General features: G+C 48.7%; 2 protein-coding genes across 10 annotated transcripts in view; both read right to left on the bottom strand.

Annotated features, from left to right (window-relative positions):
- The window catches only part of WWC1 (WW and C2 domain containing 1), a 181,970-nt gene that overhangs the window by 42,316 nt on the left and 115,167 nt on the right, over positions 1-24,487 (bottom strand). For all 9 annotated transcript variants that reach the window (XM_032158581.2, XM_032158584.2, XM_032158580.2 and 6 more), the window contains exons 6-13: positions 22,420-22,549; positions 20,107-20,253; positions 18,759-18,832; positions 14,506-14,748; positions 7,006-7,095; positions 5,039-5,574; positions 950-1,058; positions 307-387 (exon numbers count right to left, since the gene is read on the bottom strand). In XM_032158581.2, coding sequence (XP_032014472.1) covers positions 307-387; positions 950-1,058; positions 5,039-5,574; positions 7,006-7,095; positions 14,506-14,748; positions 18,759-18,832; positions 20,107-20,253; positions 22,420-22,549 — 1,410 coding nt within the window. The remainder of the gene's footprint in view (positions 1-306; positions 388-949; positions 1,059-5,038; positions 5,575-7,005; positions 7,096-14,505; positions 14,749-18,758; positions 18,833-20,106; positions 20,254-22,419; positions 22,550-24,487) is intronic.
- Positions 1-24,487, bottom strand: part of RARS1 (arginyl-tRNA synthetase 1) — a 234,378-nt gene that overhangs the window by 109,341 nt on the left and 100,550 nt on the right. The window lies entirely within an intron of this gene.

Below are 24,487 nucleotides of genomic sequence, written 5' to 3'. Positions count from 1 at the left end.
TGAACAAACACACTGAGAGGCAGGAGGTCTCAGTCCCATTCCTGGCTCTGCTACCAGTCAGCTCAGTGAGTTGGGCCAAGTCACAAGGTCTTTTAAAACCTCATTTCTCCTATCTGTGAAGCGGATGGCTGGGAGGTAGGAACGAATCAGCATCCCTTCAGTTAAGAAGCTGCAATGGCTCGCAGGTCCTGCTGGTGCTGCCTTCCACCCTGGGCGGCTGTGAAGGTAAATGCTGGGGAATGCTGCGGATGAAGAAGAGACCCCACACAGACCATTCCTCTTGTCCTCCTAGTCCTTGTCACTTACTTCAGGGCAATCTGAATTCGGGTCGCACCCACTGCTTCCGATTCGTCACTGTCAAATGCAGCAGCTTCTGAAGCACCCAGTCTGAAAGGCAACAGCGGAGGGGGAGTTAGGCTTCCCTGCAGTGAACAAACTGTTCTGGGAGGCTGAGGTTATATCCCCAGGAAGGAAAGTTGGGGTTTGCTCAGCTTTCCTCCAGGTCCTTTTTAAAATTTTAATAAAAAGAAAATTTTTAGAGATGGGGTCTCACTATGTTGCCCAGGCTGGTCTCGAACTCCTTGTGTCAAGTGATCCTCCCACTGAAGCCTCCCAAGTAGCTGGGATTACAGACTCACACCACTATGCCCAGCTTGGACTCCTCTCTTAAGGCGCCCTCCCTTTCTCTAGCGCTTGCTCCTTAGCCATACACCTTTTTCATAGCTACCACAGAACTAGCACTCCCCAAACCTGAAGCATCTCTAACCCCAGGAAAAGTTATGCTGTCTGTGCCTTAGGCTGCCAAGAGGAAGGTGGGGTCGCGCCCTCTTGGGGCTCCTCCCACACACTGTGGGGGCCAAAACCTAAGCCACTCCACAGGCCTAGGCTCTGGATATTCAGAGTTCATGGCTTACAGGGCCACAGAGAGAGCCAGCACCCAGACACCTACCTCTGCACGGAAGCCTCGTACACACCACTGTCTCCAGCCACTGACTCGTCCGATACGGCGGCTGAGACACAGGCCACTTTCAGGCCACACCCCTGGGCTGTATTCACAGCTAGGGAAGGAAAATGGAAAGGGAGGTTCAGGAACCAGAAAACTGCCTTTGCAACTCCCAATTTTGTTTTGTTTTTGAGGCAGGGTCTCACTCATCCAGGCTGGAGTGCAGTGGCACAATCATGGCTCACTGCACCCTCGACCACTCTGGGTTCTGGTGATCCTCCCACCTCCGCCTCCCAAGTACTGGAACTACAGGCATGTGCCACCATACCCAGCTAATTTTTAAATTATTATTATTTTGTTGTAGAGATGGGGTTTTGCCATATTGCTCAGGCTGGTCTTGAACTCCTGGTCTTAAGCGATCCGCCTGCTTTGGCCTTCCAAAGTGTTGGGATTACAGGCATGAGCCACTGTAATCCCAACACTTTGGGATTTTGGGAGCCTGAGCTCCCAATTTTGATACACTCTCTATGGATGAAAGACGGTTCCACCAAATTCCAACCACCTCTAAATGCTAAAGCAAAAAAAAATTTTTTAAAAGTTTGCTTTAGGGTGATGGAAGGAGTCACATGTGATTTTGTGTTTTACCATCCCAGGCTCTGGAGTCGAACTGCCTGGATTCAAATCCAGTTCCACCACTTACTGCTTCATGACCTTGAGATACTGACTTAATCCTGTTAAGCCCCAGATGCCTCATTTGTAAAACTTGGATAATAATACCTACTTATAGGGCTGTTGAGAGGACTCAGCAAGACATTGTAAGGGAAGTCCTTAATATACAGATTGGTGCAGGCAGGCGAAGTGCTCTGCAAAACTCATTACAACTATCCTTATTGCCACTACTGTTCCTATCACTGTAGATATCCATACTTTCAATGGCAAAAACCGCAATTATTTTTGCACCAACCTAACAGATCCATCCCTACCCACCTGGGGCAAAATAACAGCCCCCTGGACCCTCAGGACAGAGAAGGGAGAGACTAAGCACCCGTTCTTCCACTGCCTATCCCTTTCCACTCCGAATTCAGCTCCTCCTCTTCCCTACCCTTAACAGGGGCCCTTGAAAGTCTCTGCTCTGAGGCTCATAACTAAGCACTCAACACATGCTGCATATTCCTTCCTTCCCCAAGTAATGAACACTCACGATGTGCCAGGCCCATTGCCATGTTCAGAACTACAAAGATGAATAAGACAGTTCCTGCCCTCCTTGCAGCGGAGAAGGCCGGATCCAGATCTTAAAACCTCACAGCTAACACCTCTGAGCATCTGCGGACAGACTGGAGAAAGGCAAGGGCTCGCAGCATTGAGGGGCACAGAGTCCAGGGCATGGCAGGCTGGGGACGGCGATGGGTGACAAAGCGGGCCTGGGAGACTGCAAGTGCTGGCGCTGGGGAAACTGAGCCTGCGTCCCATGCCTGCTGAGCCCGTGGAGACCTCCTGCTTTCAGACCCACGCATCTCCAACCTCCACTAAACCACTTAAGGAGATTAATTTGTCTGCTGACTGAAGAGTGGCACTAATCACATAACCTGCTTAGCGTCTGAGCTCTGCCTGGCATTGCTCGCTGCAGGAAAGGCTTCTGGAGATGGCACGAAGGAAACGCCATCCCGAGACCTGTGTGTGCCCAGCCTAATGTGCTGTCTGAGGCCTACAAGCCCCAAGGACACTCTTGGGGAGGGGAGAGGAGGGGGTCACTTCACAGGACATAGCTGGGGTCTGAGTGTCCTGACTTGGCTTAATATTGCCATCAGAGGCACGCTCCTTGAGCCTTCTTAGAGGTTCCACCTGCACCCCCTCCTCTCCAGGGAACAATTTTCTGATACTTGCCACCTGCTATAGTAGGGTGTTTGCTTTTATTTTGAAAGCACTCAGCAAGGCTCCCTTCCTGATGAGGGAAACCCAGGGATCTCTCGGCTCCTCTTCTAAGGAAACCACTGGCACTCAAAGCCTTTAGTTAACAAGGAAACCTCATTTCCCTACCATGCTCCCATTGGCCCTTGTACACAAATGGATAATTCTGGGCACAGCAGCAGCACTCCTGCCCATGCCTGGAGCCACAGGGCTAATATGGGTCTGGCTGCTTCTAGCTGGCCTCACCTGGAGCCAGGAGCACGAGCTTTTTGTAGACAGAACCCGGCACATGGATAACAGTGTGCGTTCTGAGCAGGTGGTCCTTGTGCCAGTCCTGCCTGGTCTTGCCATTTCACTCTGTGGGACTAACCTCAGACAAGTCTTTTAACCTCACTGTGCCTCACTTTTTTCATCTTTAAGATGGGGATAAAAGGGGCTGGACTTGGTGGTTCACACCTGTAATCCCAGCACTTTGGGAGGCCAAGGTGGGTGGATCAACTGAGGTCAGGAGTTCGAGACCAGCCTGGCCAACATGGTGAAAACCCGTCTCTACTAAAAATACAAAAAATTAGCCGGGCACGGTGGTGTGCACCTGTAATCTCAGCTGCTTGGGAGGCCGAGGCAGGAGAATCACTTGAACCCAGGAGGTGGAAGTTGCAGTGAGCCGAGATGGTGCCACTGCACTCTAGCCTGGGCGACAGAATGAGACTCCGTCTCAAAAAAAAAAAAAAGGAGATTAACAATAGCACCCACTTCCCAGAGGTGTTGTGAGGCTTAAATGAGTAAATATGCACAGAAGTACGTGAATCCTAAACACCAGTACTCTATATATCATAGCTATGATTATTGTGAGCTATTATTACTATGGCCAGGAAAGCCAAGGAGGCCCAGGTGAGTTTACTGAGCATCCTACTCAGTCCTGACCTTCACACCCAGAGCCAGATGGGGTTGGTGGGGCCCCAAGCACCAGGAGTTGGCATGAATGTGCATGCTGAACTGCCTCCCAGCCTAAGGCATGACAATAAAGGGGTTGGGTCCTGGGGCCAGAAAGACTCAGGTTCCTATCCTTGCTTCCTCACTTGTTGGCTGGGTGACCTAAGGCAAGTGACATCACCCCTCTCAATCTCCAATTCCTCATCAGTGAAATGGACAGAATACAAATAACTGATTTCACCATATATCAAGCACATTGCCCAACTCATAATACATCCCCAATAAAAGTTAACTATTATGATTTATTATGTGGTTGCTGCTAAAGATAAAAAGGTTTTCTCCTAATAAATCTTAGCTGTCAATGTCAGCATCATCTTCTATTTTGAAGATTCCAACTTAAATCCCGACCAGCGCCAAAATGTTCTTTCTGACCCCATGCAGAATGGGAGTCAGATCATATCATTCCTGGCTTCAAATGGTCACATAGGTCCCCAGTGCAATTAGGATAAAATCCAAACTCCTTAGCACAGCCCACCGGGCCTTTCAGGATCTGGACTCTTGCCTAGTTCTCCAGCCTCGTTGGTAACCCCCTACCTCTGACTCACGGCTTCCTGGCTCCCCTTCTAGTCCCTTGCTCTGACCTCAGAGATTTTGCTCTTGCTCTTCCCAAGGCTGGCTCCATCTCGCCATTCAAGACACCCTCAAATGTCATCTTCTTTCACAACCCAACCTGCCCCGGCAGTCCTACCTCCAACCAGAAAGGCTGGATCACATTCCCTGTTTTATTTTCTTTGTAGTGCTTGTTTGGTTGCAGGTTTATTCCCTGTGCCTCCATTTGAACATAAGCTTCATGAGAACAGGGACCCTGTCTGTCTTCAACACAGATTCCTTAGTGGCCAACCCAGTGCCTGGCACACAGCATATCTATAATAATGGATAGATGAATCCATGTATATCCATTAGCATATGGATATGCCAGCATGGATATCCATATGCTATGGATATCCGACATTTCGTTTTATAAGGTGCTAAATGTCTGTTGGAGGACAGAATCTACTACTGAAAACCCTTCACACAGGACCTCAAAAATACTGAGTTAATAAATATCCACTGAATAAATATACTTGCCATACAAAGACCCAGCACACAGAAGCAGTCAGTAAATATCGACTAGAATGATCACTGGGGGTTCTGAGCACAGAGTATCTCTTTCCCTCCTCCCGGTTCCCACCCTCTGGGCATGGTGCTCTCTACCTTGGCCCAGCTGCTTGCCCTCCGTTCCTGGTTCCTCCAGCCGGTATCTTTCCTGGGCGCTGTTACCAAGGCTCAGTTCACAAAGAGTGGCATTCAGCTCTGGGTCTTCAAACTCCAGGGAGTTGAGGAAGGCATCACCAGCCAGAAGGGGGTCAGCCATGAGAGGGGAACAGGGTGGGGAGGGGGAGGAGAGAGAGGAACGTGGGGATAGGGAGGTCATGGACTTTGGGGTGCCAGACAGGGAACGCAGAGCCTGCAGGCGGCCACCTCCCTCTGCCTTCTGGGTCTTGGCCACCTCATCCTCGTGGATGGTCGTGATGCAGCCCGAGGGCCGGAAGCCGGTGGCCCCCTCCAGGAGCAGGAACTCCACCTTGCTCTGCAGCTCTGAGTCCAGCTGCTCAAAGGGGTCATAGTAGAGGTCAGTGAAGCTGGCTGAAGTGGAGGAGTCCAGGCTGGATGCAACCAGGGAGCCCCGGCTGGACGTGAGGGATCCGGGGCTGCTGCCTGAGGACAGGGACTGCATGCTGCTTGAAAGACTGGGACACAGGGAGGGGAAGGACAGTGAGACGCACACAGTGAAGTGGGCCCCCGAGACCTTCTGCTGAGCTCTGGAAAGCACCATGATCTCACTAGACTTGCTTGGCAAACTCTAGGGTAGACCCTTCACCCCCACTTCATGGAAAACTGATACCCCAAGAAGGCCACACAATCAAGACATGGCAGAGCTGGGCTTTGGACTCAAGTTATAGCTGCCTTAAAAGTCCACTTTTTCCTCTAAATCTGTGTTTCCCAAAGCTCCAATTGGCTATGTTGCGTTTGTATGATATTTTTTCATAGTTGAATCCATTATGAAATAAAGATTTCTTAATATCTTTCTTGAAATCAACTCACTGTGTTTTTTTCTTGTTTTGGAGACGGAGTCTTGCTCTGTCGCCAGGCTGGAGTGCAGTGGCGCAATCTTGGCTCACTGCAACCTCCGCCTCCTGGGTTTAAGCAATTCTCCTGCCTCAGCCTCCCAAGTAGCTGGGACTACAGGTGCCTGCCACCACGCTCGGCTAATTTTTTGTATTTTAGTAGAGACGGGGTTTCACCATGTTGCCCAGGCTAGTCTTAAACTCCTGAGCTCAGGCAATCCACCTGCGTCGGCCTCCCAAAGTGGTAGGATTACAGGCGTGAACCACCACGCCTGCCCCAACTCACTGTTTTAATACTTTAAAACATCTATATTAAAAGGAAACTTTACATCCTAAGTGTAATTTGAAAAGCAGTATCACTTACTACAAAGAGAAGGCCACCATTAGAAAAAAATCTAATGGAACAAAATGTTGTTATTAAATTCCACTGATGCACTGTTGTTCATGGAGGCCCAGCTCTGACGCCACTTTCTCTGTGTTGTACAGGTAGGTGGCAGTGTGAGTTTCCTAAGGCTTTTCGTTTTTCTTTTTGGAGACAAGGTCTGGCTCTATCACCCAGGCTGGAGTGCAGTAGCACGATCTCGGCTCACGGTAAGCCTCCTCCTGGACTCAAGTCATCCTCCCACCTCAGCCTCCCGAGTAGCTGGGACCACAGGCATGCACCACGACACCTGGCTAATTTTGTATTTTTAGTAGAGATGGGGTTTCGCCATGTTGCCCAGGCTGGTTTCAAACTCCTGAGCTCAAGTGATCCACCCACCTTGGCCTCCCAAAGTGCTGGGATTACAGGTGTGAGCCATGACACCCAGCTGAGCCTCCTAAGACTACCTATTTGGGGCCTTCTTTGTGCTATCAGTCTGGAGAGGTCAAGACCCCTATTCCTAGCCACACCAGGCCATGCCCGAGTCTGCTGACAATCCACTTGCTGTGCTTCTAAACATCCACTTTCAAGCCACGGAGGACAAGTGAAGGGTACAGCCTGGGCTGGGACACTGGGGACACCCATGTCTGGCCATGCCCAGGGGAGTAGTGGCCTCATCGCCCACCTCTCACCTTTTCAGCTGGGAGTGCAGAGTTGCCACCTGCCGAGTGGCTTCCTCCAGTTCTCTCACAAGCTGGTTCCTCTTACTGTTTAACTTTAACCTGGAGGGAGACAAAGCATGAGAGGGATGCGCCGAAAGGAAGCACAGGCATGCACTCTTACCCATGTACACCCAGACCCACAGGCACAAGAACTTTCCGCAAGCATTTGACCAAGGCCTCCGGGGAGCTAGAGCTTCCACATACATTATAATCCTATGATAACTGCAATATCACTCACCCACTATATATATATCAGGCACTCTGCTAGGAACCTTAGGACACTGCCTTAATTCAGTCACACAATAATGCTGCATAGTAAGAATGATTTTTACTACTTTACATAAGAGGAAATCGAGGCCCTTAGAGTTGTATAATTTACCTAAAGCTGTGGAATTAGTGGCAGAATTAGGATTTCACTCAACCACACCCTCCTTCTCTTCCTTCCTCCACCTTTCAGCTCATATTTACTGAGTGCCCATTTTGTACTGGCCCCTGCCCATGGCACTGGGGATAAAGTAGTGAGTGAGCACAGTAGGACTTGTTTCTGTTCTTATGGGGCTCACATTCCACTGGGGAGAACCGATATTAAAGAAAAACTCAAATATCTAATTAACACAGTGTGTGACAAGGTCCATGAAGAAAAAGTACAAATGGTAGAAAAGAACACAAAAGGAGAGGCCCAATTTGAACTGGCAGGTGAGCCTCTTCCAGCCAAGTGACTCTGTAGCTGAGACTGGTGGTGTGTACCCTGCCCTGTCCCTCGACCATTTTCCCAGCCTTCCCTGTGGCCGGGTGGGCAGGGCGTATGACCAAGTTCTGGCCAATGGGATGTGAGCACTAGTAGTTAAGAAAAGTGGGTGTGTCTTCTTCACTGTCTCTTGCCTGGACTCTTGTGGACTCAAAGGGGAGATGTCACAGATGGAAAGAGCCTGAGTTCCTGAATGACCACATGGAAGGCTGCCTGTTAACTGGACATACCCAATTAGACATTATATGAACAAGAAACAAACCCGTTGTGTGAAGCCACAGAGACTTTGGGGGCTGTTTCTTGCAGCAGTTAGATTCCTGACTAGTAGAGAAATTTAAGGATGGATAATGGACAGCGGTTGGCTAGGAAAAGTGCAGGAGGAAAGAACATTCCAAGCAGGGGCTTTAGCAGAGACCTTATCATCTTGAGGTCACCATGACTGTGGGGAGGACAATGGGCAGGAGGCTGAGGACTGAAGGCGGGGAGGGTGGCTGTGAGGTGTAACTGAGATGGTGGAGGCTTGAGCAATGCAGAGACAGAGACAGAGACAGTGCCTGGGCTGCAGGAGCGGGTGAGGCTGAGGGAGTAAATGTGGAAGACTGTGCGGTTACTGCTACAGGCAGTCAAGTGGCCCTGCAGATGGCATCTGCTAAGAGGAGAAGGCTGAGGCAGGGGAACCCGGGGGAAGAGAAGAGCTCTATTATGGATATGTGGGTATGAATACTGAACAGACGGGCTGCTATAAAGGTCGGGGCGGGGGGGTCCCTATCAGATGGATCACCACCTGAATGAGATTACCATCTGTTCTGGCTTGATTTTTGTCCCCCTGAAATCCTACATCAAAGTCCTAAGCAGCAGTACCTCCGAATGTGATTGTATTTGGAGATAGGGCTTTTAAGAAGTAATTAAGGTAAAATGAGGTCAGTAGGGCAGACTCTAATCCAGTATGACTGGTGTCCTTCTAAGAGGAGATTAGGGCACAGGCACGGGGGAAGACCACGTGAAACAGAGGGAGGAGGAGGCCGTCTACAAGCCAAGGGAAGAGACCTCAGAAGAAAGCAACCCCGCTGACATCTGATCTTGGACTTTTAGCTTCCAGACTGTGAGAAAATAAATGTCCACTGTTTAAGTCACCCAGTCAGTCTGTGGTACATTGTTATGGCAGCGCTAGTAGACTCATGCACCATCTTAGGGCAAAATACAGAAGCGAGAACAAGGGAAGGCCTAGGACCAGGCTCTGAGTACACACAACATTCCGAGGTTGGATGGACTGGCAACAGTCAGCAAAGGAGCTGGACAGAATGGGACCAGAGAGTAGGGAGAAGTTAGTGGATGTGATGGAATGTCACAGAACTGGAAGCAAAGATTCTCACCCAGGCATGCCTGACGCCAAAGCCCAATTCAGTAAACTATCTCCCTGGAGACAAATCCTTGTGTTTGGAAGAGACCTTTGGCTTTAGGACCATATCTGAGCCCTGACCTCTCCTGAAACCCCCCATGGAGGGCGGCTTGGGTGGACTCCAGGGTTTGTCTTTGCCCCCGGAATGGCTCTCCAACCCCTGGAGTGGGCCCACTACAAAATAAAGGGCCCTATCAAGCAAGCCTGTGCCCTCACAAACTCACTGCCTGGGCTGCTCTCATGTGTCTACTAGACTAGTCTTTCTCAGCCTGTGGCCCACAGACTACCTGCATCAGAAAGTGGGGAGTGATTATTGAAATGCACATTCCTGGGCCCTACTTTGACCTGCTGAATCAAAAAGCCCAGGGTAGGGCCCAGAAATCTCTCTTTTCATTAAGCCTCCCAGGTGATCTTTAGGCACACCAAGGTTTGCAAGTTGCTGCACTGTACGGCGATGGCAGAGAGGCAGAGGCTGTGTTTTGCTCACCCAGCACAGTGCCCACCTTGTGGACATGCTCAATATTTGCTGAATGGATGACTTTTTCTCCAGATGAAGCAGGCAGAGTTTATGAGCTCTGCTGAAAGACCTGCATGTTATTATACCTTCCATGGACAGATGTGTTCCATGGTTGGCCTCCATCCCCTCATGTCAACCTGCTGAAGAGGGGATGACTGGCTAGTTGGTCTCTGGACTGGGGAGTGAACCTAGGATACAGCTAACCCAGCCTGGGGCCTGGGAGAAAGGGCTCATTTCCATGGAAAAGCCAAGTCATGCCATCCCTCTGCCCACACATCCAAGCCCCGAGCACATGCCCTGCAGTAAAGACCAGAGCTTGCTCTATACCAAATGGAAAAGTGTTGAGGGGTGGGTCGGGCTTGTTACTGGGCAACTAAATCTGTGAAATTACAGAAAAGGCAATAGGAGCAGCAGGCAGAGTGGCCTTGGCATGGTTCTTGGTCAGCTCAATCCCTGGTACTGTCCTTCTAGAGTCCTGCCTGAGGCTGGGGTGGCGGTGCACAGCAGGTTGGCAGATGGAACCAGTAATGAACAAAATCCTTGACTTTCAACAGAATGAACAAGGCTGTGGAATCTCTTGACCCAGTATAAAAGGAAAGCTCAGGAACAGTTGAGGTCCAGGATCAAGGAGCAGCTGGGGCTCACCATTTTTACCTTGGTTTTCCTCTTCTCTGTGGGAGAAAAGTCACAGAGGTGTGTGCTGGGAGTAAATGTGGGTCCCCAATGAAGCCTCAACAGGATGATGAGGGGTCTGGGAGTTGGGCTGCCATGACATCCTGGCATTAGGGGCTAGCTACTGCTAGCAATGCACAGGTGCCGGGGCCACCTCCCAGTGGCGTTGGGTTTTGCAGGATAGATGGCACATGTGTGTGATGCCTGGCACACGCTGGGAGGCCAAGAACCCATCAAGCGTGGAGGCAGGCAGAGGATCCAGAAGGTGGGACTGGAGTCCCCACAAGCTGTAGCTCAGCACCTTGCTTGGGTGCTGGTTAAAAATGTAAGAACCTGGGCTGTATCTCAGGCCAGAAGAATCGGTCCCTGGGGTGGGGCCAGGGAGCCCATGTGCTAACGAGCATCCTGCATGACTGCACACCAGCTCTGGGGAGCAGTGGGGAAGGCCCTTGGGAAGGAGAGGGAGGCAGAGGGTAGGATGAGGTTTGTTCGGATGCCTGTGAGTCTGACTGATTTGTGAGCGGGGTTTGGCAGGTCCTGCAGTCAGCCTCTCCTGGATGTGTCTATTCCCGTCCTCAAAGGCACCTTGAATGCGAGGCTGTTGTGTGAAGATGAGGAGCATAATAATCCCATTTTGAGAGAGAGAGAATAGAGAAAGAGGAGAGAGGGGAGACACAAAGAGAGAAACAGAGACACTAAAAATAAAGATACACACACACGAGAAACAAAGACAGAAGGGAAACAGAATACCAGAGTCAGAAGGATGAACACAGACAGACTGACATGGAGCTGGAAGGAAACAGCTGCAGACACACAGACGGTTGGGATGGCTTTCCCATCTCCCCACTGTGGGACACCCACAGCCATGAGCATGGTACCCCATTCCTGTGGGCTTCCTCCTTAGACTCCTCTTAGGGCACACATGGCTGCCTGCCTGCATGCCCTCCAGCTTCCCTACCACTGCATTTGCCCCAAGCACCCTCCTACCAGACCCTCCGAGCTGCCCGCTCAGCAGCTGCGGAAGAGTGGAGGTTCTGGCCTCCTCGTACGAGCTCTGTGAACCCACTGCCCCGGAGGAGCCTGCAGACCTTTGAAAGATGGGGTTGAAGGCAATAACGGAAAGCCTTCCGAGTGCCGAGCATCCTAAAGTGAGCACAGCCTCTGGGGCTAGCAAACTTGTGGTTTTCTAATCCCAGTTCTGGCACTTAGGGATCTCGGGTGAGCCTCAGTTTCCTCATTTGTAAAATGGGGATTAACCTCAGGGTTCCTGGGAGGTTTAAGTGAGATTATGTAGGCTACCATCTGGCACAGGATGGGAGCTTTTACATGTGGTATACCCTAGGGGTCCCTAAGAGCCTCCAATTAGAGTTTCAAGAAAGCAACAATTTTACAGAAGGGAAGAGCCTCAATTCACAGCCTAGTCTAGCTGCCTGCCTCCAGACCATATATGTGTTTAATGTAATTACAGTTAAGTCCTCAGCATTGTAGATAGGTTCTTGCTAACCACAACTTTAAGCAAAATGATGTACATCAAGTTCTCAAATTATGTCATTTTTAAATAAAGTTGATGGAGCTGAGTGCAGTGGGTCACGCCTGTTATCTCAGCACTTTGGGAGGCTGAGGCAGGTGGATCACCTGAGGTCAGGAGTTTGAGACCAGCCTGGCCAACATGGTGAAACCCCATCTCTACTAAAATACAAAAATTAGCTGGGTGTGGTGGTGCACACTTGTAATCTCAGCTACTTGGGAGGCTAAGGCAGGAGAATTGCTTGAACTCGGAAGGTGGAAGTTGCAGTAAGCCACGATCGTGCCACTGCGCTCCAGCCTGGGTGACAGGGCAAGACTCCAACTCAAAAAAAATAAAAATAAAACATAAAGTTGATAGAAAAAAAATGGTTTCATTGTTTTGCTTAAAGTCACAGTTTTCCAAGAACCTACTAACAAATGTTAAGTGAGACTTAATGTATCCTGTTTTTTCCCTATTATGCAAGTGAAACCCAAATTGGTCAATGACTTGCTCAAGGTCAGCAAGTGAGAAGCACAAGGTCAGCAAGTGAGAAGCACAGCAAGTGAGAAGCACAGTGAGAAGCCGAAGAGTCTGTTCTCTTCAGCTGCTGGCTGTGGGGATGATGAACAGCTAAGGGCTTCCCAGTGGCAATCATAGGGTCTGGAAGCAAGTGAGGGACCCAGGGAATGGGTATAAAGACCAGGAGATATACACAGAGGCCTAGTAAGGGTCTGCCCAGGCCAGCTAACCATTTATTCTTTCAACGAACACTAAAGACATGCGGGCACATAGACATAGGCCTTATCCCCATAGCACAAAATCCCAGAGAAAGCAGAACGGAGTCGTGGTGCTAAAGAAGACTTCTAGCAAGGTGCTTCCAAGGGCTGCAGAATACCAGTTATTCAAGCTCTGTCCTTCTCCTTCTCCCACCAACTGGTGGTGGATCAGGGCTAATCAGCTGCTGCTGCCAATGAAGAATGGAAGAGAGGAAACGGATACGCTTTGGACATGACTGCTAGCAGTTCTGACTAAGCAACTAGTGCAGAGAGATTCCCATCATCGACGAGTCAAGGGGGTCTCTGAAGCCACGGGAGGCCAGGCAAGAACTTGCGGAACCTGATCCACCTGGCACCATGCCATGTGCAAGCGGGGCCTACTCAATTGCTAGGCTGGTACTGCAAGCCGGGTGCCTTAGAGCTCGAAGGCTCCCTGGAAGACTCATGATGGGGTGACAGAGTGAGCACAGACAGCATCTCGAGGAGTCCCGACTACTTCCACTGAGGCAGTAGGCACGTTTACTTGCTTCGTAAACTGGGCCTCTGCCTCTGATTTCACTAGAAAAAGGAATTCCCTTGCTCATATTCCAAACACACACACACCACACATAACACACACACACACACACACACACACACACACACACACACACACACTTGAAAATCACTAGCTTCACTTCTAAGCTCCTTAGGGGCAGGGACCTTGCTGCATAAAGGCTCCTGCCAAAAAAATCATGAAAATAACTAGAATAGATTTAAAGGTCATGGGGCAGGGACCATGTCTTGTTAATTTCTGAATCCCCCAAATTGCCTTGCACACACAATCTGTGCAGCAAACGGTTTCTCAAATGAATGAGTAAACACTGGCTGATGAACAGAATGAATGAATGAACATGAAGCAGGAGAGCTTTGTAAAGCCTATGGTGAACGCAGTGTTGCATTCGGTGCAATGTGGGTGAGGAGGCTGGTGGGAACACTGAAGGAAATAAACAAAGACAATGTCTATAATAAGGTCTAAATTAGAGAATATAAACCAGTGGCTTTTAGGTTATATCAGGCCCATAGATGAGGCTGATTTGCATATTTTTAAAAAAACTTCTGGATTAGTTCCCAATATTTAAAAATAAAAATTCTGAACGACTCTTTTGTTTGAAGTACAGGCAGCTCTGGCAGCCTGAGGCCTGCACTCCCATTTGCTGGAGCAGACGGACAGCACCTGCTTTAAACCAGTGGGGTCTGTGCACTCTGGTCTGACACAGACCACTGCCAGGTGGGTCTCCAGCATTTCTGTGACCTGCTTGGCTCCTATAAGCATGCCAGTTTGCAACCCCCATCCAGACCAGTATTTTTCAAACTGCAAACTGCAACCCCTTACTCAGCATGGGGTGAAATCAATTTGGTGAGTCACGAACTGCATGAAACAAAATGCAACAGAAGAGAGAAAACATCAGAGGACCATCACAGGTAGAAAGAGCATGCACTATTTTGTGAACCTTGTATCAGGTCACAGTATAAAATGTGCATCACTGTCAAAAAGTTGGAAAATGTCTGCTTTAAATTATATAGAGTTATGTGGCTTAATTGAATCAGAAGATACATTTTTGAACACCTGCACCTAAGCAGACTTTTTGGTAGCATGATTCACCATGCAAAGTACCAGGGTAGCTGGGGCACCAGATGACAAATCGTCTTTCCTGATTTCCTGTGTCGGCAATCTGAGAGATATCTGAACTGAGCATGCTCAGGGTGGAGCCCAGGGGCCCGGAGCCCCCTCATTCTTCCCCCATCTGGGGGCTGAGGAAGACTGCCAGTGAGAGAAGGGTCCTACAAACCCTGGGGCCCCAGCCCCACCTCTCCGTCAGCGCCTTGCTCTGGGTGTCCCGGGCTGCCTGCAGGTCCTTTTCCAGCCGCTTCCGGGCCATCTCCAGCTGCTCCACTTCCCCCTGGGTCCACTTGCGGGGGCTGATGAAGCGCATCTCCTTCAGCAGCTCCTCCTTCTCGTTGATGAGGATCAGCCGGTCCCTCTCGGAGTCCAGGACCCCAGGCCAGGCCTCACTGTCAAGCTTGGCCAGCTGGATCTTCAGGTTGGCGATCCTGGGGGCCAAGAAAGCAAGCATGACTGGTGTGCCTAATGGCACTGCGGAAACAGGAGATGCCATGAAGAAACAGACATCTCAGAGCAATCTTTGACAGTTACTGTCTTCCTTCGATCAGCAGGTCATCTCAAGGAACCTATTTTTTTTCTAAACAAACACATATGGGTGCCTACCATGTGCCAACAATGAAGTAGGCTCTGCAGGAATGGGGTGCAGACATGAAGAAGGCAATGCTCTTGCCCTGTTCCTGGTACAATAGAGATGTGGATTCATCACCAGGCACTAACCTCTTACCACTGGCTGTGTGGCCTTGGGCAAGTTGCTCATCTCTCTGAAGGGAATAACAAAAGCTCTTTCCTCATGCCATTTTGGTTGAAGGTTTTATGATATAATCTGTAACCTGCAAAGCACAGTACTTGGCACATAGTAAGTCCTTGCTACTGTTGTTATGACCTGGTGTGACCACTTATTAGGTATATAACATTGGACCAATTTCCTAGGCCTTAAAGATAAGAAAAACTCATTCATCAGAAGGATTGGAAAGGGTGTCTGGCACATAGCAAGTACTGAGTCACTGGCAGCTCTGGACCACTAAGACTACAACCACTGACCACGTATTCTCAATTCAGAGAGAGGTAGTGGCACTGTGTGAACAACTGTGGATTTGGGGTCAGAGGCCTGGAGTTGGAGTCTTGGCTCGCTCTGGCCTTCTTGATGGAAGGGGCCATTTCTCAAGAAATCATTTTGGTATCACAAGCTTCTAGCACAGTGACTGGTATACTGCAGCACTAAGTAACAGTTAAAGGAAAGAGCTGGCAGCCTCATCCCTTAACTTCTCTAAGACTCAGTATCCTCATCTATAAGGCAGAGATGATATAGTACCTATAGGGTGGGTTATGTGAGAACACAGCATTAAGAGCCCTTTATACATTGCCAGGTGTTATACAGATCTTCGGTATTATTATCATTGGGCCAAAATAAGATTCACAGTATAACAATGAATACTGCTACAAATAGCTAACAACAATCATGACATCATCCTTTAGGACTTGGCCTCTGCAAAGTGCCATCAGCTCTCACACCCTGGCCACCCCATCTCTAAAGGGTGAGTAAGATAGGAGTTGTTCACCTGGTTGGACAGATGGCCAGGTAGGATATGATGCACCTAAGACTGCAAATCATAAATGTGGCCAATACTTGTTGAGACCAGAGGCCTCTGGACTCCCAGTTCAATCTTACCCGCAGACAATGTGGCCCAATTCTTATTTTATCAGAACACTGCCGGGGACAAAATTCACCATGATTTGCAGCAAAAATTCCACGTAGAGAAACATACCTAGATTTGCTTATTCCCCAGTGAAGTGTCCCAGGAGGAATTCTTATACACTTGACCCTTGGTATCTGCAGGGGATTGGTTCCAGGACCTCCCACAGATACCAAAATTCATGGATGCTCAAGTGCTTTATATAAAATGGCATAGTGTTTGCATATAACCCATGCACACTCTCCTGTATACTTTAAATCATCTCTAGATTACTCATAATGCCTAACACAATGTAAATGTTATGTAAATAGTTGTTATACTATATGTAAAAATTTGTATTATTTTTAATTTTTTTGCCTGGATACTTTTGATCCTTGGTTGGTTGAATCCACAGATGCAGAACCCATGAGTACAGAGGACTGACTGTAGTTAGTTATTTAAATTCATATTCGTGTATACAATAATCTATCAAGATTGGCTTTGAGACAACTTTGTAGCTGCTGTTCTGCAGTACTTTGAGAATGAAATGGTATGGTAAGGCCTGGCAGGGGCTCCAACATATGCAGGACATTGGGAAGTGACTGATGCTTTACTGGATGTACTTTCTGTTTCCCTATGCCAATGCTCCTTAAATTTCAGGCCTTACATCCTTTTAAGAATCTGATAAAAACAACTAGTCTCTCTTCTCAGAAACGCATGTGTGACAAAACTTGACATCCAATGATCACACCCTCCTTGCATTACAGACACCTCCCTTCCCTCTTTCAAGTCCTGCAGCTTGCTTTCCCATTGAGCTAGCTGCTCTGTCCTTTACACTAAAATGAGCTTCGGGTGGAGAGGGAAGCAAGAGGCTGCATAAAGTCAGATGAGCTAGGAAGCTCTGTGATGAGAAGTCTAATGGCTCAACTCCAGAGAGAGCATTGCAGTCCTTCAGTGTCTCTAGGACTGACCATCTAAGATAGGCATTCCTGCAGGATGGAATAGATCCAAGGCTCAGAGTGGTCCTCTTCAGAGAGGACAAGAAGTGGCTATCCAAATACAGATGTCTTGCTGTTTTGCTGCATGCCTGGGGGAGCTGAAATAGTACATAGGACATCTGTTTTTTTTTTAACTGACCAGCATTCAATTCCTTCTTCTTTTGTTAATAATATTCCAATTTGTTTTTGGGAAACCACTCCTTTCGTACTTTCAAGTCACCTGGTTCCCATACAGCTGACCCTTCCCAGCACTGGAAACATGACGCATGCCTAGACCTTTAGAGAATCCTAATTTTGCCCACCCCCAACCGTCCTGTAACAATGCTTGGTTCACCCAAAAACGCCAGGGAGTCTCAAACCCAAGGCTAGTTAAAACTATTGGGAAACGTAGGTCCCCTTTCCGCAGGGAATGCTAACCTGGTAGTGTGTAAGCTCCGAATTGCTGGGAGTTGCCTGGCCACTTTGACAGGAAAGTCTGCTGGAGGGGTAAAGCCAACATAAAGGCAAGCAGGGTGAAGAAAAGGAGAGAGACTGAGTCTGGGTAACATCATCCGAGTCCTTGGATCCAGCTGTGCCTGAAGCTAGGTATCTCAGGACTTTGGAGTTAAATAAGACAATACATTCCCTTTTTTGCTTTCTCTGGTTTCTATGAGATTTCTGTCGTCTCTGCAAAGAGTTCTACTATTCACACAGAGTTGGCAGAGGGGCAGAGCTGGGCACTGCCATACTTCACCTGGCCTGGCTGAGAAGGTCCACAGGCCAGGCAACTTAGTCTAGGAAGGAATAGATGCAATGTGCCTGGCTTCCATCCACACCACAATGCCCAGGGCATTCTTTGCCAATAACGCTGGCTCACAGTACAGAAAGATCATGAACTTGAAGCCAGATTGTCCAGGATTCAAATTCTGCCTCTACCACCTGGAATAGTCATGAAATATCTTGGTCTTACCTTTCTCCTCTCTAACATGGAGATAATAAGATAGACCCTGTGCTATAAGGTTGCTTTTAAAATTATATGAGAAGATGTACGCACCAATGTTTTAGTACAACAAACAATCTCAGCCAAGTGTAGTGGTGCGTGCCTATAATCCCAGCTACTCAGGAGGCTGAGGTGGGAGGATCAATTAAGGCCAGGAGTTCAAGACCAGCCTGAGTAACACAGCAAGACCCTGTCTCTAAAAAAGAAATCAAAGTAATTAAAAAAAAATCTGTTTAGGCTTATAACAGATGCTCTAAAAATGTCAGCTTTGATTATTATTTTGATTTTACTTGTGGTAGTGGAACCTGACTGCTTAGGATTCTGTGAAGCCACAGAACATCTAAATCCCAGAGGCCTACAACTGCTTAAAAGCCCAGCTTGCTCCCAGCTGTGCAGGAGACACTGAAGTGGGTAGTGTCCATAATCTTTTTAGCCTGTTGCTGAAACTCCAGTTGTACTCCTTCAAATCGAAATGCTTACAGGATCATGGGAAAGCCTTGGTTAGAGAAATCAAGACAGGCAAGTGGGAAGATAACTCGGCTTTGAGGTTAAACAGATCTGGGTTCAAAGCATAGTTTCACCCTCTATCTTGTGAAGTGTCCTGGGTGAGTCACTTCCTCTCTGAATTTCAGAGAGGATGAAAATATAAAGATTACAATAACTATCTTCATAATCTTTGTGAGGATTAAAGAAGACGAAGTGTGTGAAAAGCTAAGCACAGAGCAGGCATTCTACAATAGTAGTTATTATTTTTGGAACCATCCCGCCCCTAGCCCCAGCCCAATTACCTTCTCTTAGCCTCTTCATATCGAAGGCGCAATCTGACCTTCTCTGCCAACTGATTGTTGCTGTTGATGCCGAACTAGAGGAGAAGAACAAAGTCAGGAATTATGTGGCTGTTGTGGCCAGCGCTGAGTTGGGTTTCGAGGGCTCATGAGAGACTTGACAGCTTGCGTGGGCAGTAGCCAAGAATAGCCCCCGGTGATTGGGCTGGCGGTGCAGATCGCAGGGAAGCTGGTTAAGCAAAAACACTTTCCTCCCTTCAGGCCACGGAAGAGCCGTACACTCAGACATCGATCACTTTGAAAACAGAAGCCAAAGACTCAGAATATCATCTTGCAGACCCAAATGGCTTGGCTTGGTGCCAATTCAAGCCACAGAAGCGTGGAGGACAATTGGTGAGGAGGAAACAGGGATAGCCAATATCAAGAAAGCCATTCTGGGGGGCACTGGGGAGGGGATCCATAGAAAACTCAGAGGCTGCAGTCAGGAATGAAACACTGGGTGGATGGGGAGAAGACCCCAGCACTCACGAAGAGAGGGACAGTTCCTTTACAAATACTTTGGCCTGCAGATGGCTAGTAGCTGGACACATGGTGGTGTGGGGAAGGAAGGGACAGCCTCTTTTGCTGTGCTAGTCTGTTAAGAGCAGCAAGAAGCTACAAGGCTCACCGGTCACCCTTGGACAAGTGGGAAGACAGCTATAGAACTTAGATAGGAACAGCATTTAGGGGCTGTCCGCCAGAGAGGCTGGAAGGCAGATTTGTTCAATGTTGCTGGCTCTAGTAAAACAAAAGCTCTCCAAAAGTTACGAGGCACTGTGGGTCAGCCCTGCTCTAACCCTTTCCCGAGCCACATCTGGACAGCGCTTTCACTATTCATAACTAGGACCGGACTGAGCTTTGGAACTGGGAGTCAAGCAGCTGCCTGAAAGCTGCATGCATTGTTTTGAGACTAACAGGAGGAAAATATCCTCTGCTGTCCAGCCGGGGAAAGAAAAATGGAAATGGAACTGCAAAATAGTAAAAAAAAAACAACAACAACACAGAGAAAGACATTTTGTCCTTTAAACATGCTTTCTGTGCAGCATTAAGAGACACAAGCACCTGGTCAGGCAATACTCAGGGCCATGATGGCCGTCAGTGCAGGCTTTTCCTCCACAGCACCACATCATATCCTCCTGGGGCCGGGAGGTCTGTAAGAGAACAGAGCTCCAGAGGGCTGAGGCAGCAGCCAGCCCTGCAGAGAGCCCCTGGCTAGCTCCCTGGTGAGCCATGAGAAGGCAGCTGTCCATTACAGCAGCCTCCCGGCTGCCATCCTGTGGAAGGCCCCCAGCAACCTGCCCTGTCTACTCACACTTCCCGAGATGTCTGTCTGGGAGCTCACGTCCAGGTACTGTTTCGGTAGCGGGAAACTCGAACTCTCCAGAGAGCTGCTGCTGGACCACAGGTCTGAGTGAGACCCCCTGTCAGTGCGGAAGCCGTCCTTCAACATGGCAAGGCTCTGAAGGAGGGGAGAGCAGGGTTAGTGATACGCCTTCCCAGGAGGGAGCTCTGGGTCTGCCATGCTCCCCATGCTTCCCTCTCTACCCTCCCTTAATTTAGGAACCTGTGCCCTCCCCAGACATCCTACTGATCCTGTGATAGAGAGCTAGCAGTGAGTGGGTCCTTGCTGTGTGTCAGGCTCTGCGCTGGGCCTATGATATAGGAGAAACCGGTGTGGATGCCGACTCTGGAGCCACACTGCCCTAGTTGGAATCCCTGCTCTGCTGCTTCCCAGCTGTGTGACTTGACCTAGCTGAATAACCTCTGTTTGCCTCAATTTCCTCTCCTGTAAAATGGGAATAATCAGCTGGGTGCTCATGCCTGTAATCTCAGTGTTTTGAGAGGCCGAGGTGGGAGGATCACTTGAGGCCAGGAATTCAAGATCAGCCTGGGCAACATACTGGGACTCCCATCTCTAAAAAAAAAAAAAAAAAAATAGCTGGGTGTGGCGGTGCACGTCTGTAGTTCCAACTGCTCGGGAGGCTGAGGTGGGAGGATTGCTTGAGCCCAGGAGTTCAACGCTGCAGTGAGCTATGATCATGCCACTGCATTCCAGCCTGGGCGATAGAGCGAGACCCTGATTCTTAAAAAAAAAAGGGGGGGGGGGGGGAAGAATCGCAGGTCCTATCTCACAGGGCAATCATCTTGATTAAATGAGATGACAAGTGTAAAACACTAGTGAATACAGCCCATACTCAATAACTGTCAGCTTTACCAGAGTCTTCCTGAATCCTGACAATAGTCATGCAAAGAATGACCTACGATTATCCCCAATTTATCGATGAGAAGCTGGCAATTGACCGAGGCAAGATTTGGACCTGGTCTACCTGGCCTAAGGCTCCACGATCTCAACCACTAATCACAACAGGAACACCCCTCACTGTCCATGAGCTCCTCATCTAAATGTTTTCACTGGGAGGCTGTCCTGGGCAGGAGCTTCAAGACTGTTCTGCTTGTCACAGAGCACACAGCTTCCTTCACTAAGTCATTTACAGCATCTCTGAGGACTCCTAATCTGCCAGTGAAATATCTGAGGTCAGGGTGGTTTGTGGAAGGGGAGGTGATATGTACAGGGGGTAAGAGAATGGGTCTGTAAGTCAGGGTTTGAATCATGGCTCTAGCTTCCTCTTTGAGTTGTACAGTCTTTTTTCTGTAGGATGGGGATAAACTAGGGTTGATTTAAGAGATGAGACATGATGCATACAAAAGGCTTGGCATAATCACCTGGCACATTACATAATATCTGTTATAATTTGTTCAGTTCCCAGCATAGAGGCAGAACACACAATGAAATGCTTATAGAGATGCTACATTTTGATGTCAAAGGTTAATGATGTTGAAACCACCTCCCTCCATTTCATTCCTTGAAAAATAAGTCAGGGACCAGGTGTGCTGGCTCATGCCTGTAATCCCAGCACTTTGGGAGGCTAAGGTGGGAGAATCTCTTGAGCCCAGGAGTTATCAAGACCAGCCTGAGCAACATAGCAAGACTCTCTCTTTTTTATTTATTTATTTTTTGAGACGGAGTCTCACTCTTTTGCCCAGGCCAGACTGCAGTGGCACTATCTCGGCTCACTGCAAGCTCCACCTCCTGGGTTCACGCCATTCTCCTGCCTCAGCCTCCCGAGTAGCTGGGACTACAGGCGCCTGCCACTGCACCCGGCTAATTTTTTGTATTTTTTAGTAGAGACGGGGTTTCTCCGTGTTAGCCAGGATGGTCTCGATCTCCTGACCCCGTGATCCACCCGCCTCGGCCTCCCAAAGTGCTGGGATTACAGGCGTGAGCCACGCCCGGCCGACTCTATTAAAAAATAAAAGTTTAAAAAACAAAGAAAAAATAAGTCAGGTAGTTAGAGCTAGTGGCAAGGATGTGGCCTTTGGACTAGGCCAAATGACTTCCATTCCAACTCTGCCATTTACACTAGCTGGGTGACCTTATGCAAAGTCACTTAATGCTTCTGAGCCTCCACGTCCTCCTCTATGAAATGGAACCAAAACCCCAGGAAGACTGGTAATGAGAACTCAGTGATGTGTGTACCATGTGGAAATAGCCCGCATATGACTGGCATACAGGAATACTCAGGAGAAATCAAGATGGCACCCACATCAACAGGAACTTGCATACCTTAATGAGATCTTGCTTTTCCTTTTCCCCACAGGTAATAGCCTTTTTGATGGCTTTTGTTTCTCTCAAGACAGCCTGAGCTTCATCCAGTTTGTAGCTGCCCTGAGCATCAGACATTTTCTTATCGATTCTAGGAGACAGTTAATGGGAAAGGTCAACCTTAGATAGGGTGAGGGACAGGGTCTCCCCCGGGGAAAAGCACAGACCACAGGACTTCAGTCCCTTAAGAAGGCCCCTCCCTCTGTCCTGCTAACCCTTCCTCCCTAGGTCCCACTTGTGGGATAAGGCATAGAAGGTTCCGGGCTGGGCATGGTGGCTCACACCTGTAATCCCAACACTTTGGGAGGCCAAGGCAGGTGGATCACTTGAGGCCAGGAGTTCAAGACTAACCAGAGCAACATGGTGAAACCCTGTCTCTACTAAAAATACAAAAATTAGCTGGGCATGGTGGCACAAGCCTGTAATTTCAGCTGTCTGAGAGGCTGAGGCATGAGAATTGCTTGAACCTGGGAGGCAGAGGTTGCAGTGAGCCGAGATCATGCCACTGCACTCCAGCCTGGGAGACAGAACAAGACTCCGTCTCAAAAAAAAAAAAAAAAGAAAGAAAAGGAAAAAAAAGGCATAGAAGGTCCCTGTTAAATGGCCAATGTGTGTGGCTGCAGAAGCAACACTGCTCATGGAGTCAGTGTCCTCTAAACATCAGCTCTTACGGGAGGCCTTCCCTGATTACTTCCCTGGGTCCTCCGGGCTGGGTAGGGGCTTCCCATACACATCACACATGGCTGTGACTCTGCAGTCGTTACATTGTGTGATAATTTATAGTTTATGTGGTAGCATCTTTGACTTGACTCTGGGAGGCTTGGGAACAGGAGGCAGAGTTGAACATGTTTGTCTCATTCTCTTTTGGAGGGAGGGCAGGCTGTCCTGTGCATTGTATGATGTCTAGAAGCATTCCTGGCCTCACCTCACAAGATGCTGGTGGTACCCCCACCCTGAAAATATCTGAAATTTCAGTGATAAATGAAAATATCTCCATGTATTACCTAATGTCCCTTGAGGGAGAGGGAGCAAAATCATGCTGGTCAAGAACCAGTCTTTAATAAGCATGTGTTGAGCTAATGAACACAATGAAGAAAAGGATAGAAGGATGAAAAACTCCCAGCTCTACTACCTATTACTAGGGTGACCCTAGGGTCATCTCTCAAATACACAGAGCCTCAGTTTCCTCCTCTAAAAAGCCTGGATAACGTTATCCACCTAGCCCATATTCATGGAGTTGTCAGGAACATCGAACGGAATATGGGATGGAAAATCTTGTGATGAACTAAGAATTACTATACAAACATAAGGGATTAAAACACTTCTAGTCTGGAGAACTTATTGGCTTATCCAGGCCCTACATACAGGTTCATTTTGATGGGGGAAAAATTAAAAAAAAAAAAAAAGGGTCCTGATGTAGCTTTCTGAAGGTCAGACCAAACCAGAGACAGGCAGGGGTGAGCTTCTGGAGAAGGAGGGCCGAGGTGTCAAAAAGGTCCGGGGGGGCAGAGATGCATTTTAACTACATCACACTTTCGCCAAAGGCTAGGCCTGAGGTTTCAGTCCAAGGTGGAGAAAAAGGAGTTTTACAGTCTGCGGGAAAACCACAAACTCATTATTTCAGGATGAGAAACTGCTCACAGGCATTCCTTTGTGGTTTCCTGCTACAGGCCAAACTGTCCTGGGCTAAAAATAACCCTCATGGGGAATCCTGAGCAGAAGCAGGTTTTCATCCTGGCCTCATCGTCTGCACCTCCAAGCAGAGGAGAGAGCGAGGCATGGAGCACGGTCTCAACACAGCCTCCCCCTGTGGTTACTTCAGCCTCCATGGAGAGAAAACAAAGCCCCGTTTATGTCTCCCCACTAAAAATAGCCTGTCTATTCCTTTCCAGGACTCGGGCCTGGGCAGGCCTATCAGGTCGTCAAGCACCGGCCCTAGATTTAGTCTGAAAAATTAGTCTAAGGGAGCTTAGAAGATGCTCCATGGCAAGGAGGCTCCCCAGAGCCAGTGTCCGGGACAGGCAGTGGT

Source organism: Hylobates moloch, unplaced genomic scaffold, assembly GCF_009828535.3.
Source record: "Hylobates moloch isolate HMO894 unplaced genomic scaffold, HMol_V3 SCAFFOLD_6, whole genome shotgun sequence".
Classification (NCBI taxonomy): domain Eukaryota; kingdom Metazoa; phylum Chordata; class Mammalia; order Primates; family Hylobatidae; genus Hylobates; species Hylobates moloch.
The sequence above is the reverse complement of the archived record's forward strand: the minus strand, read 5'-3'. Positions and strand labels throughout refer to the sequence as shown.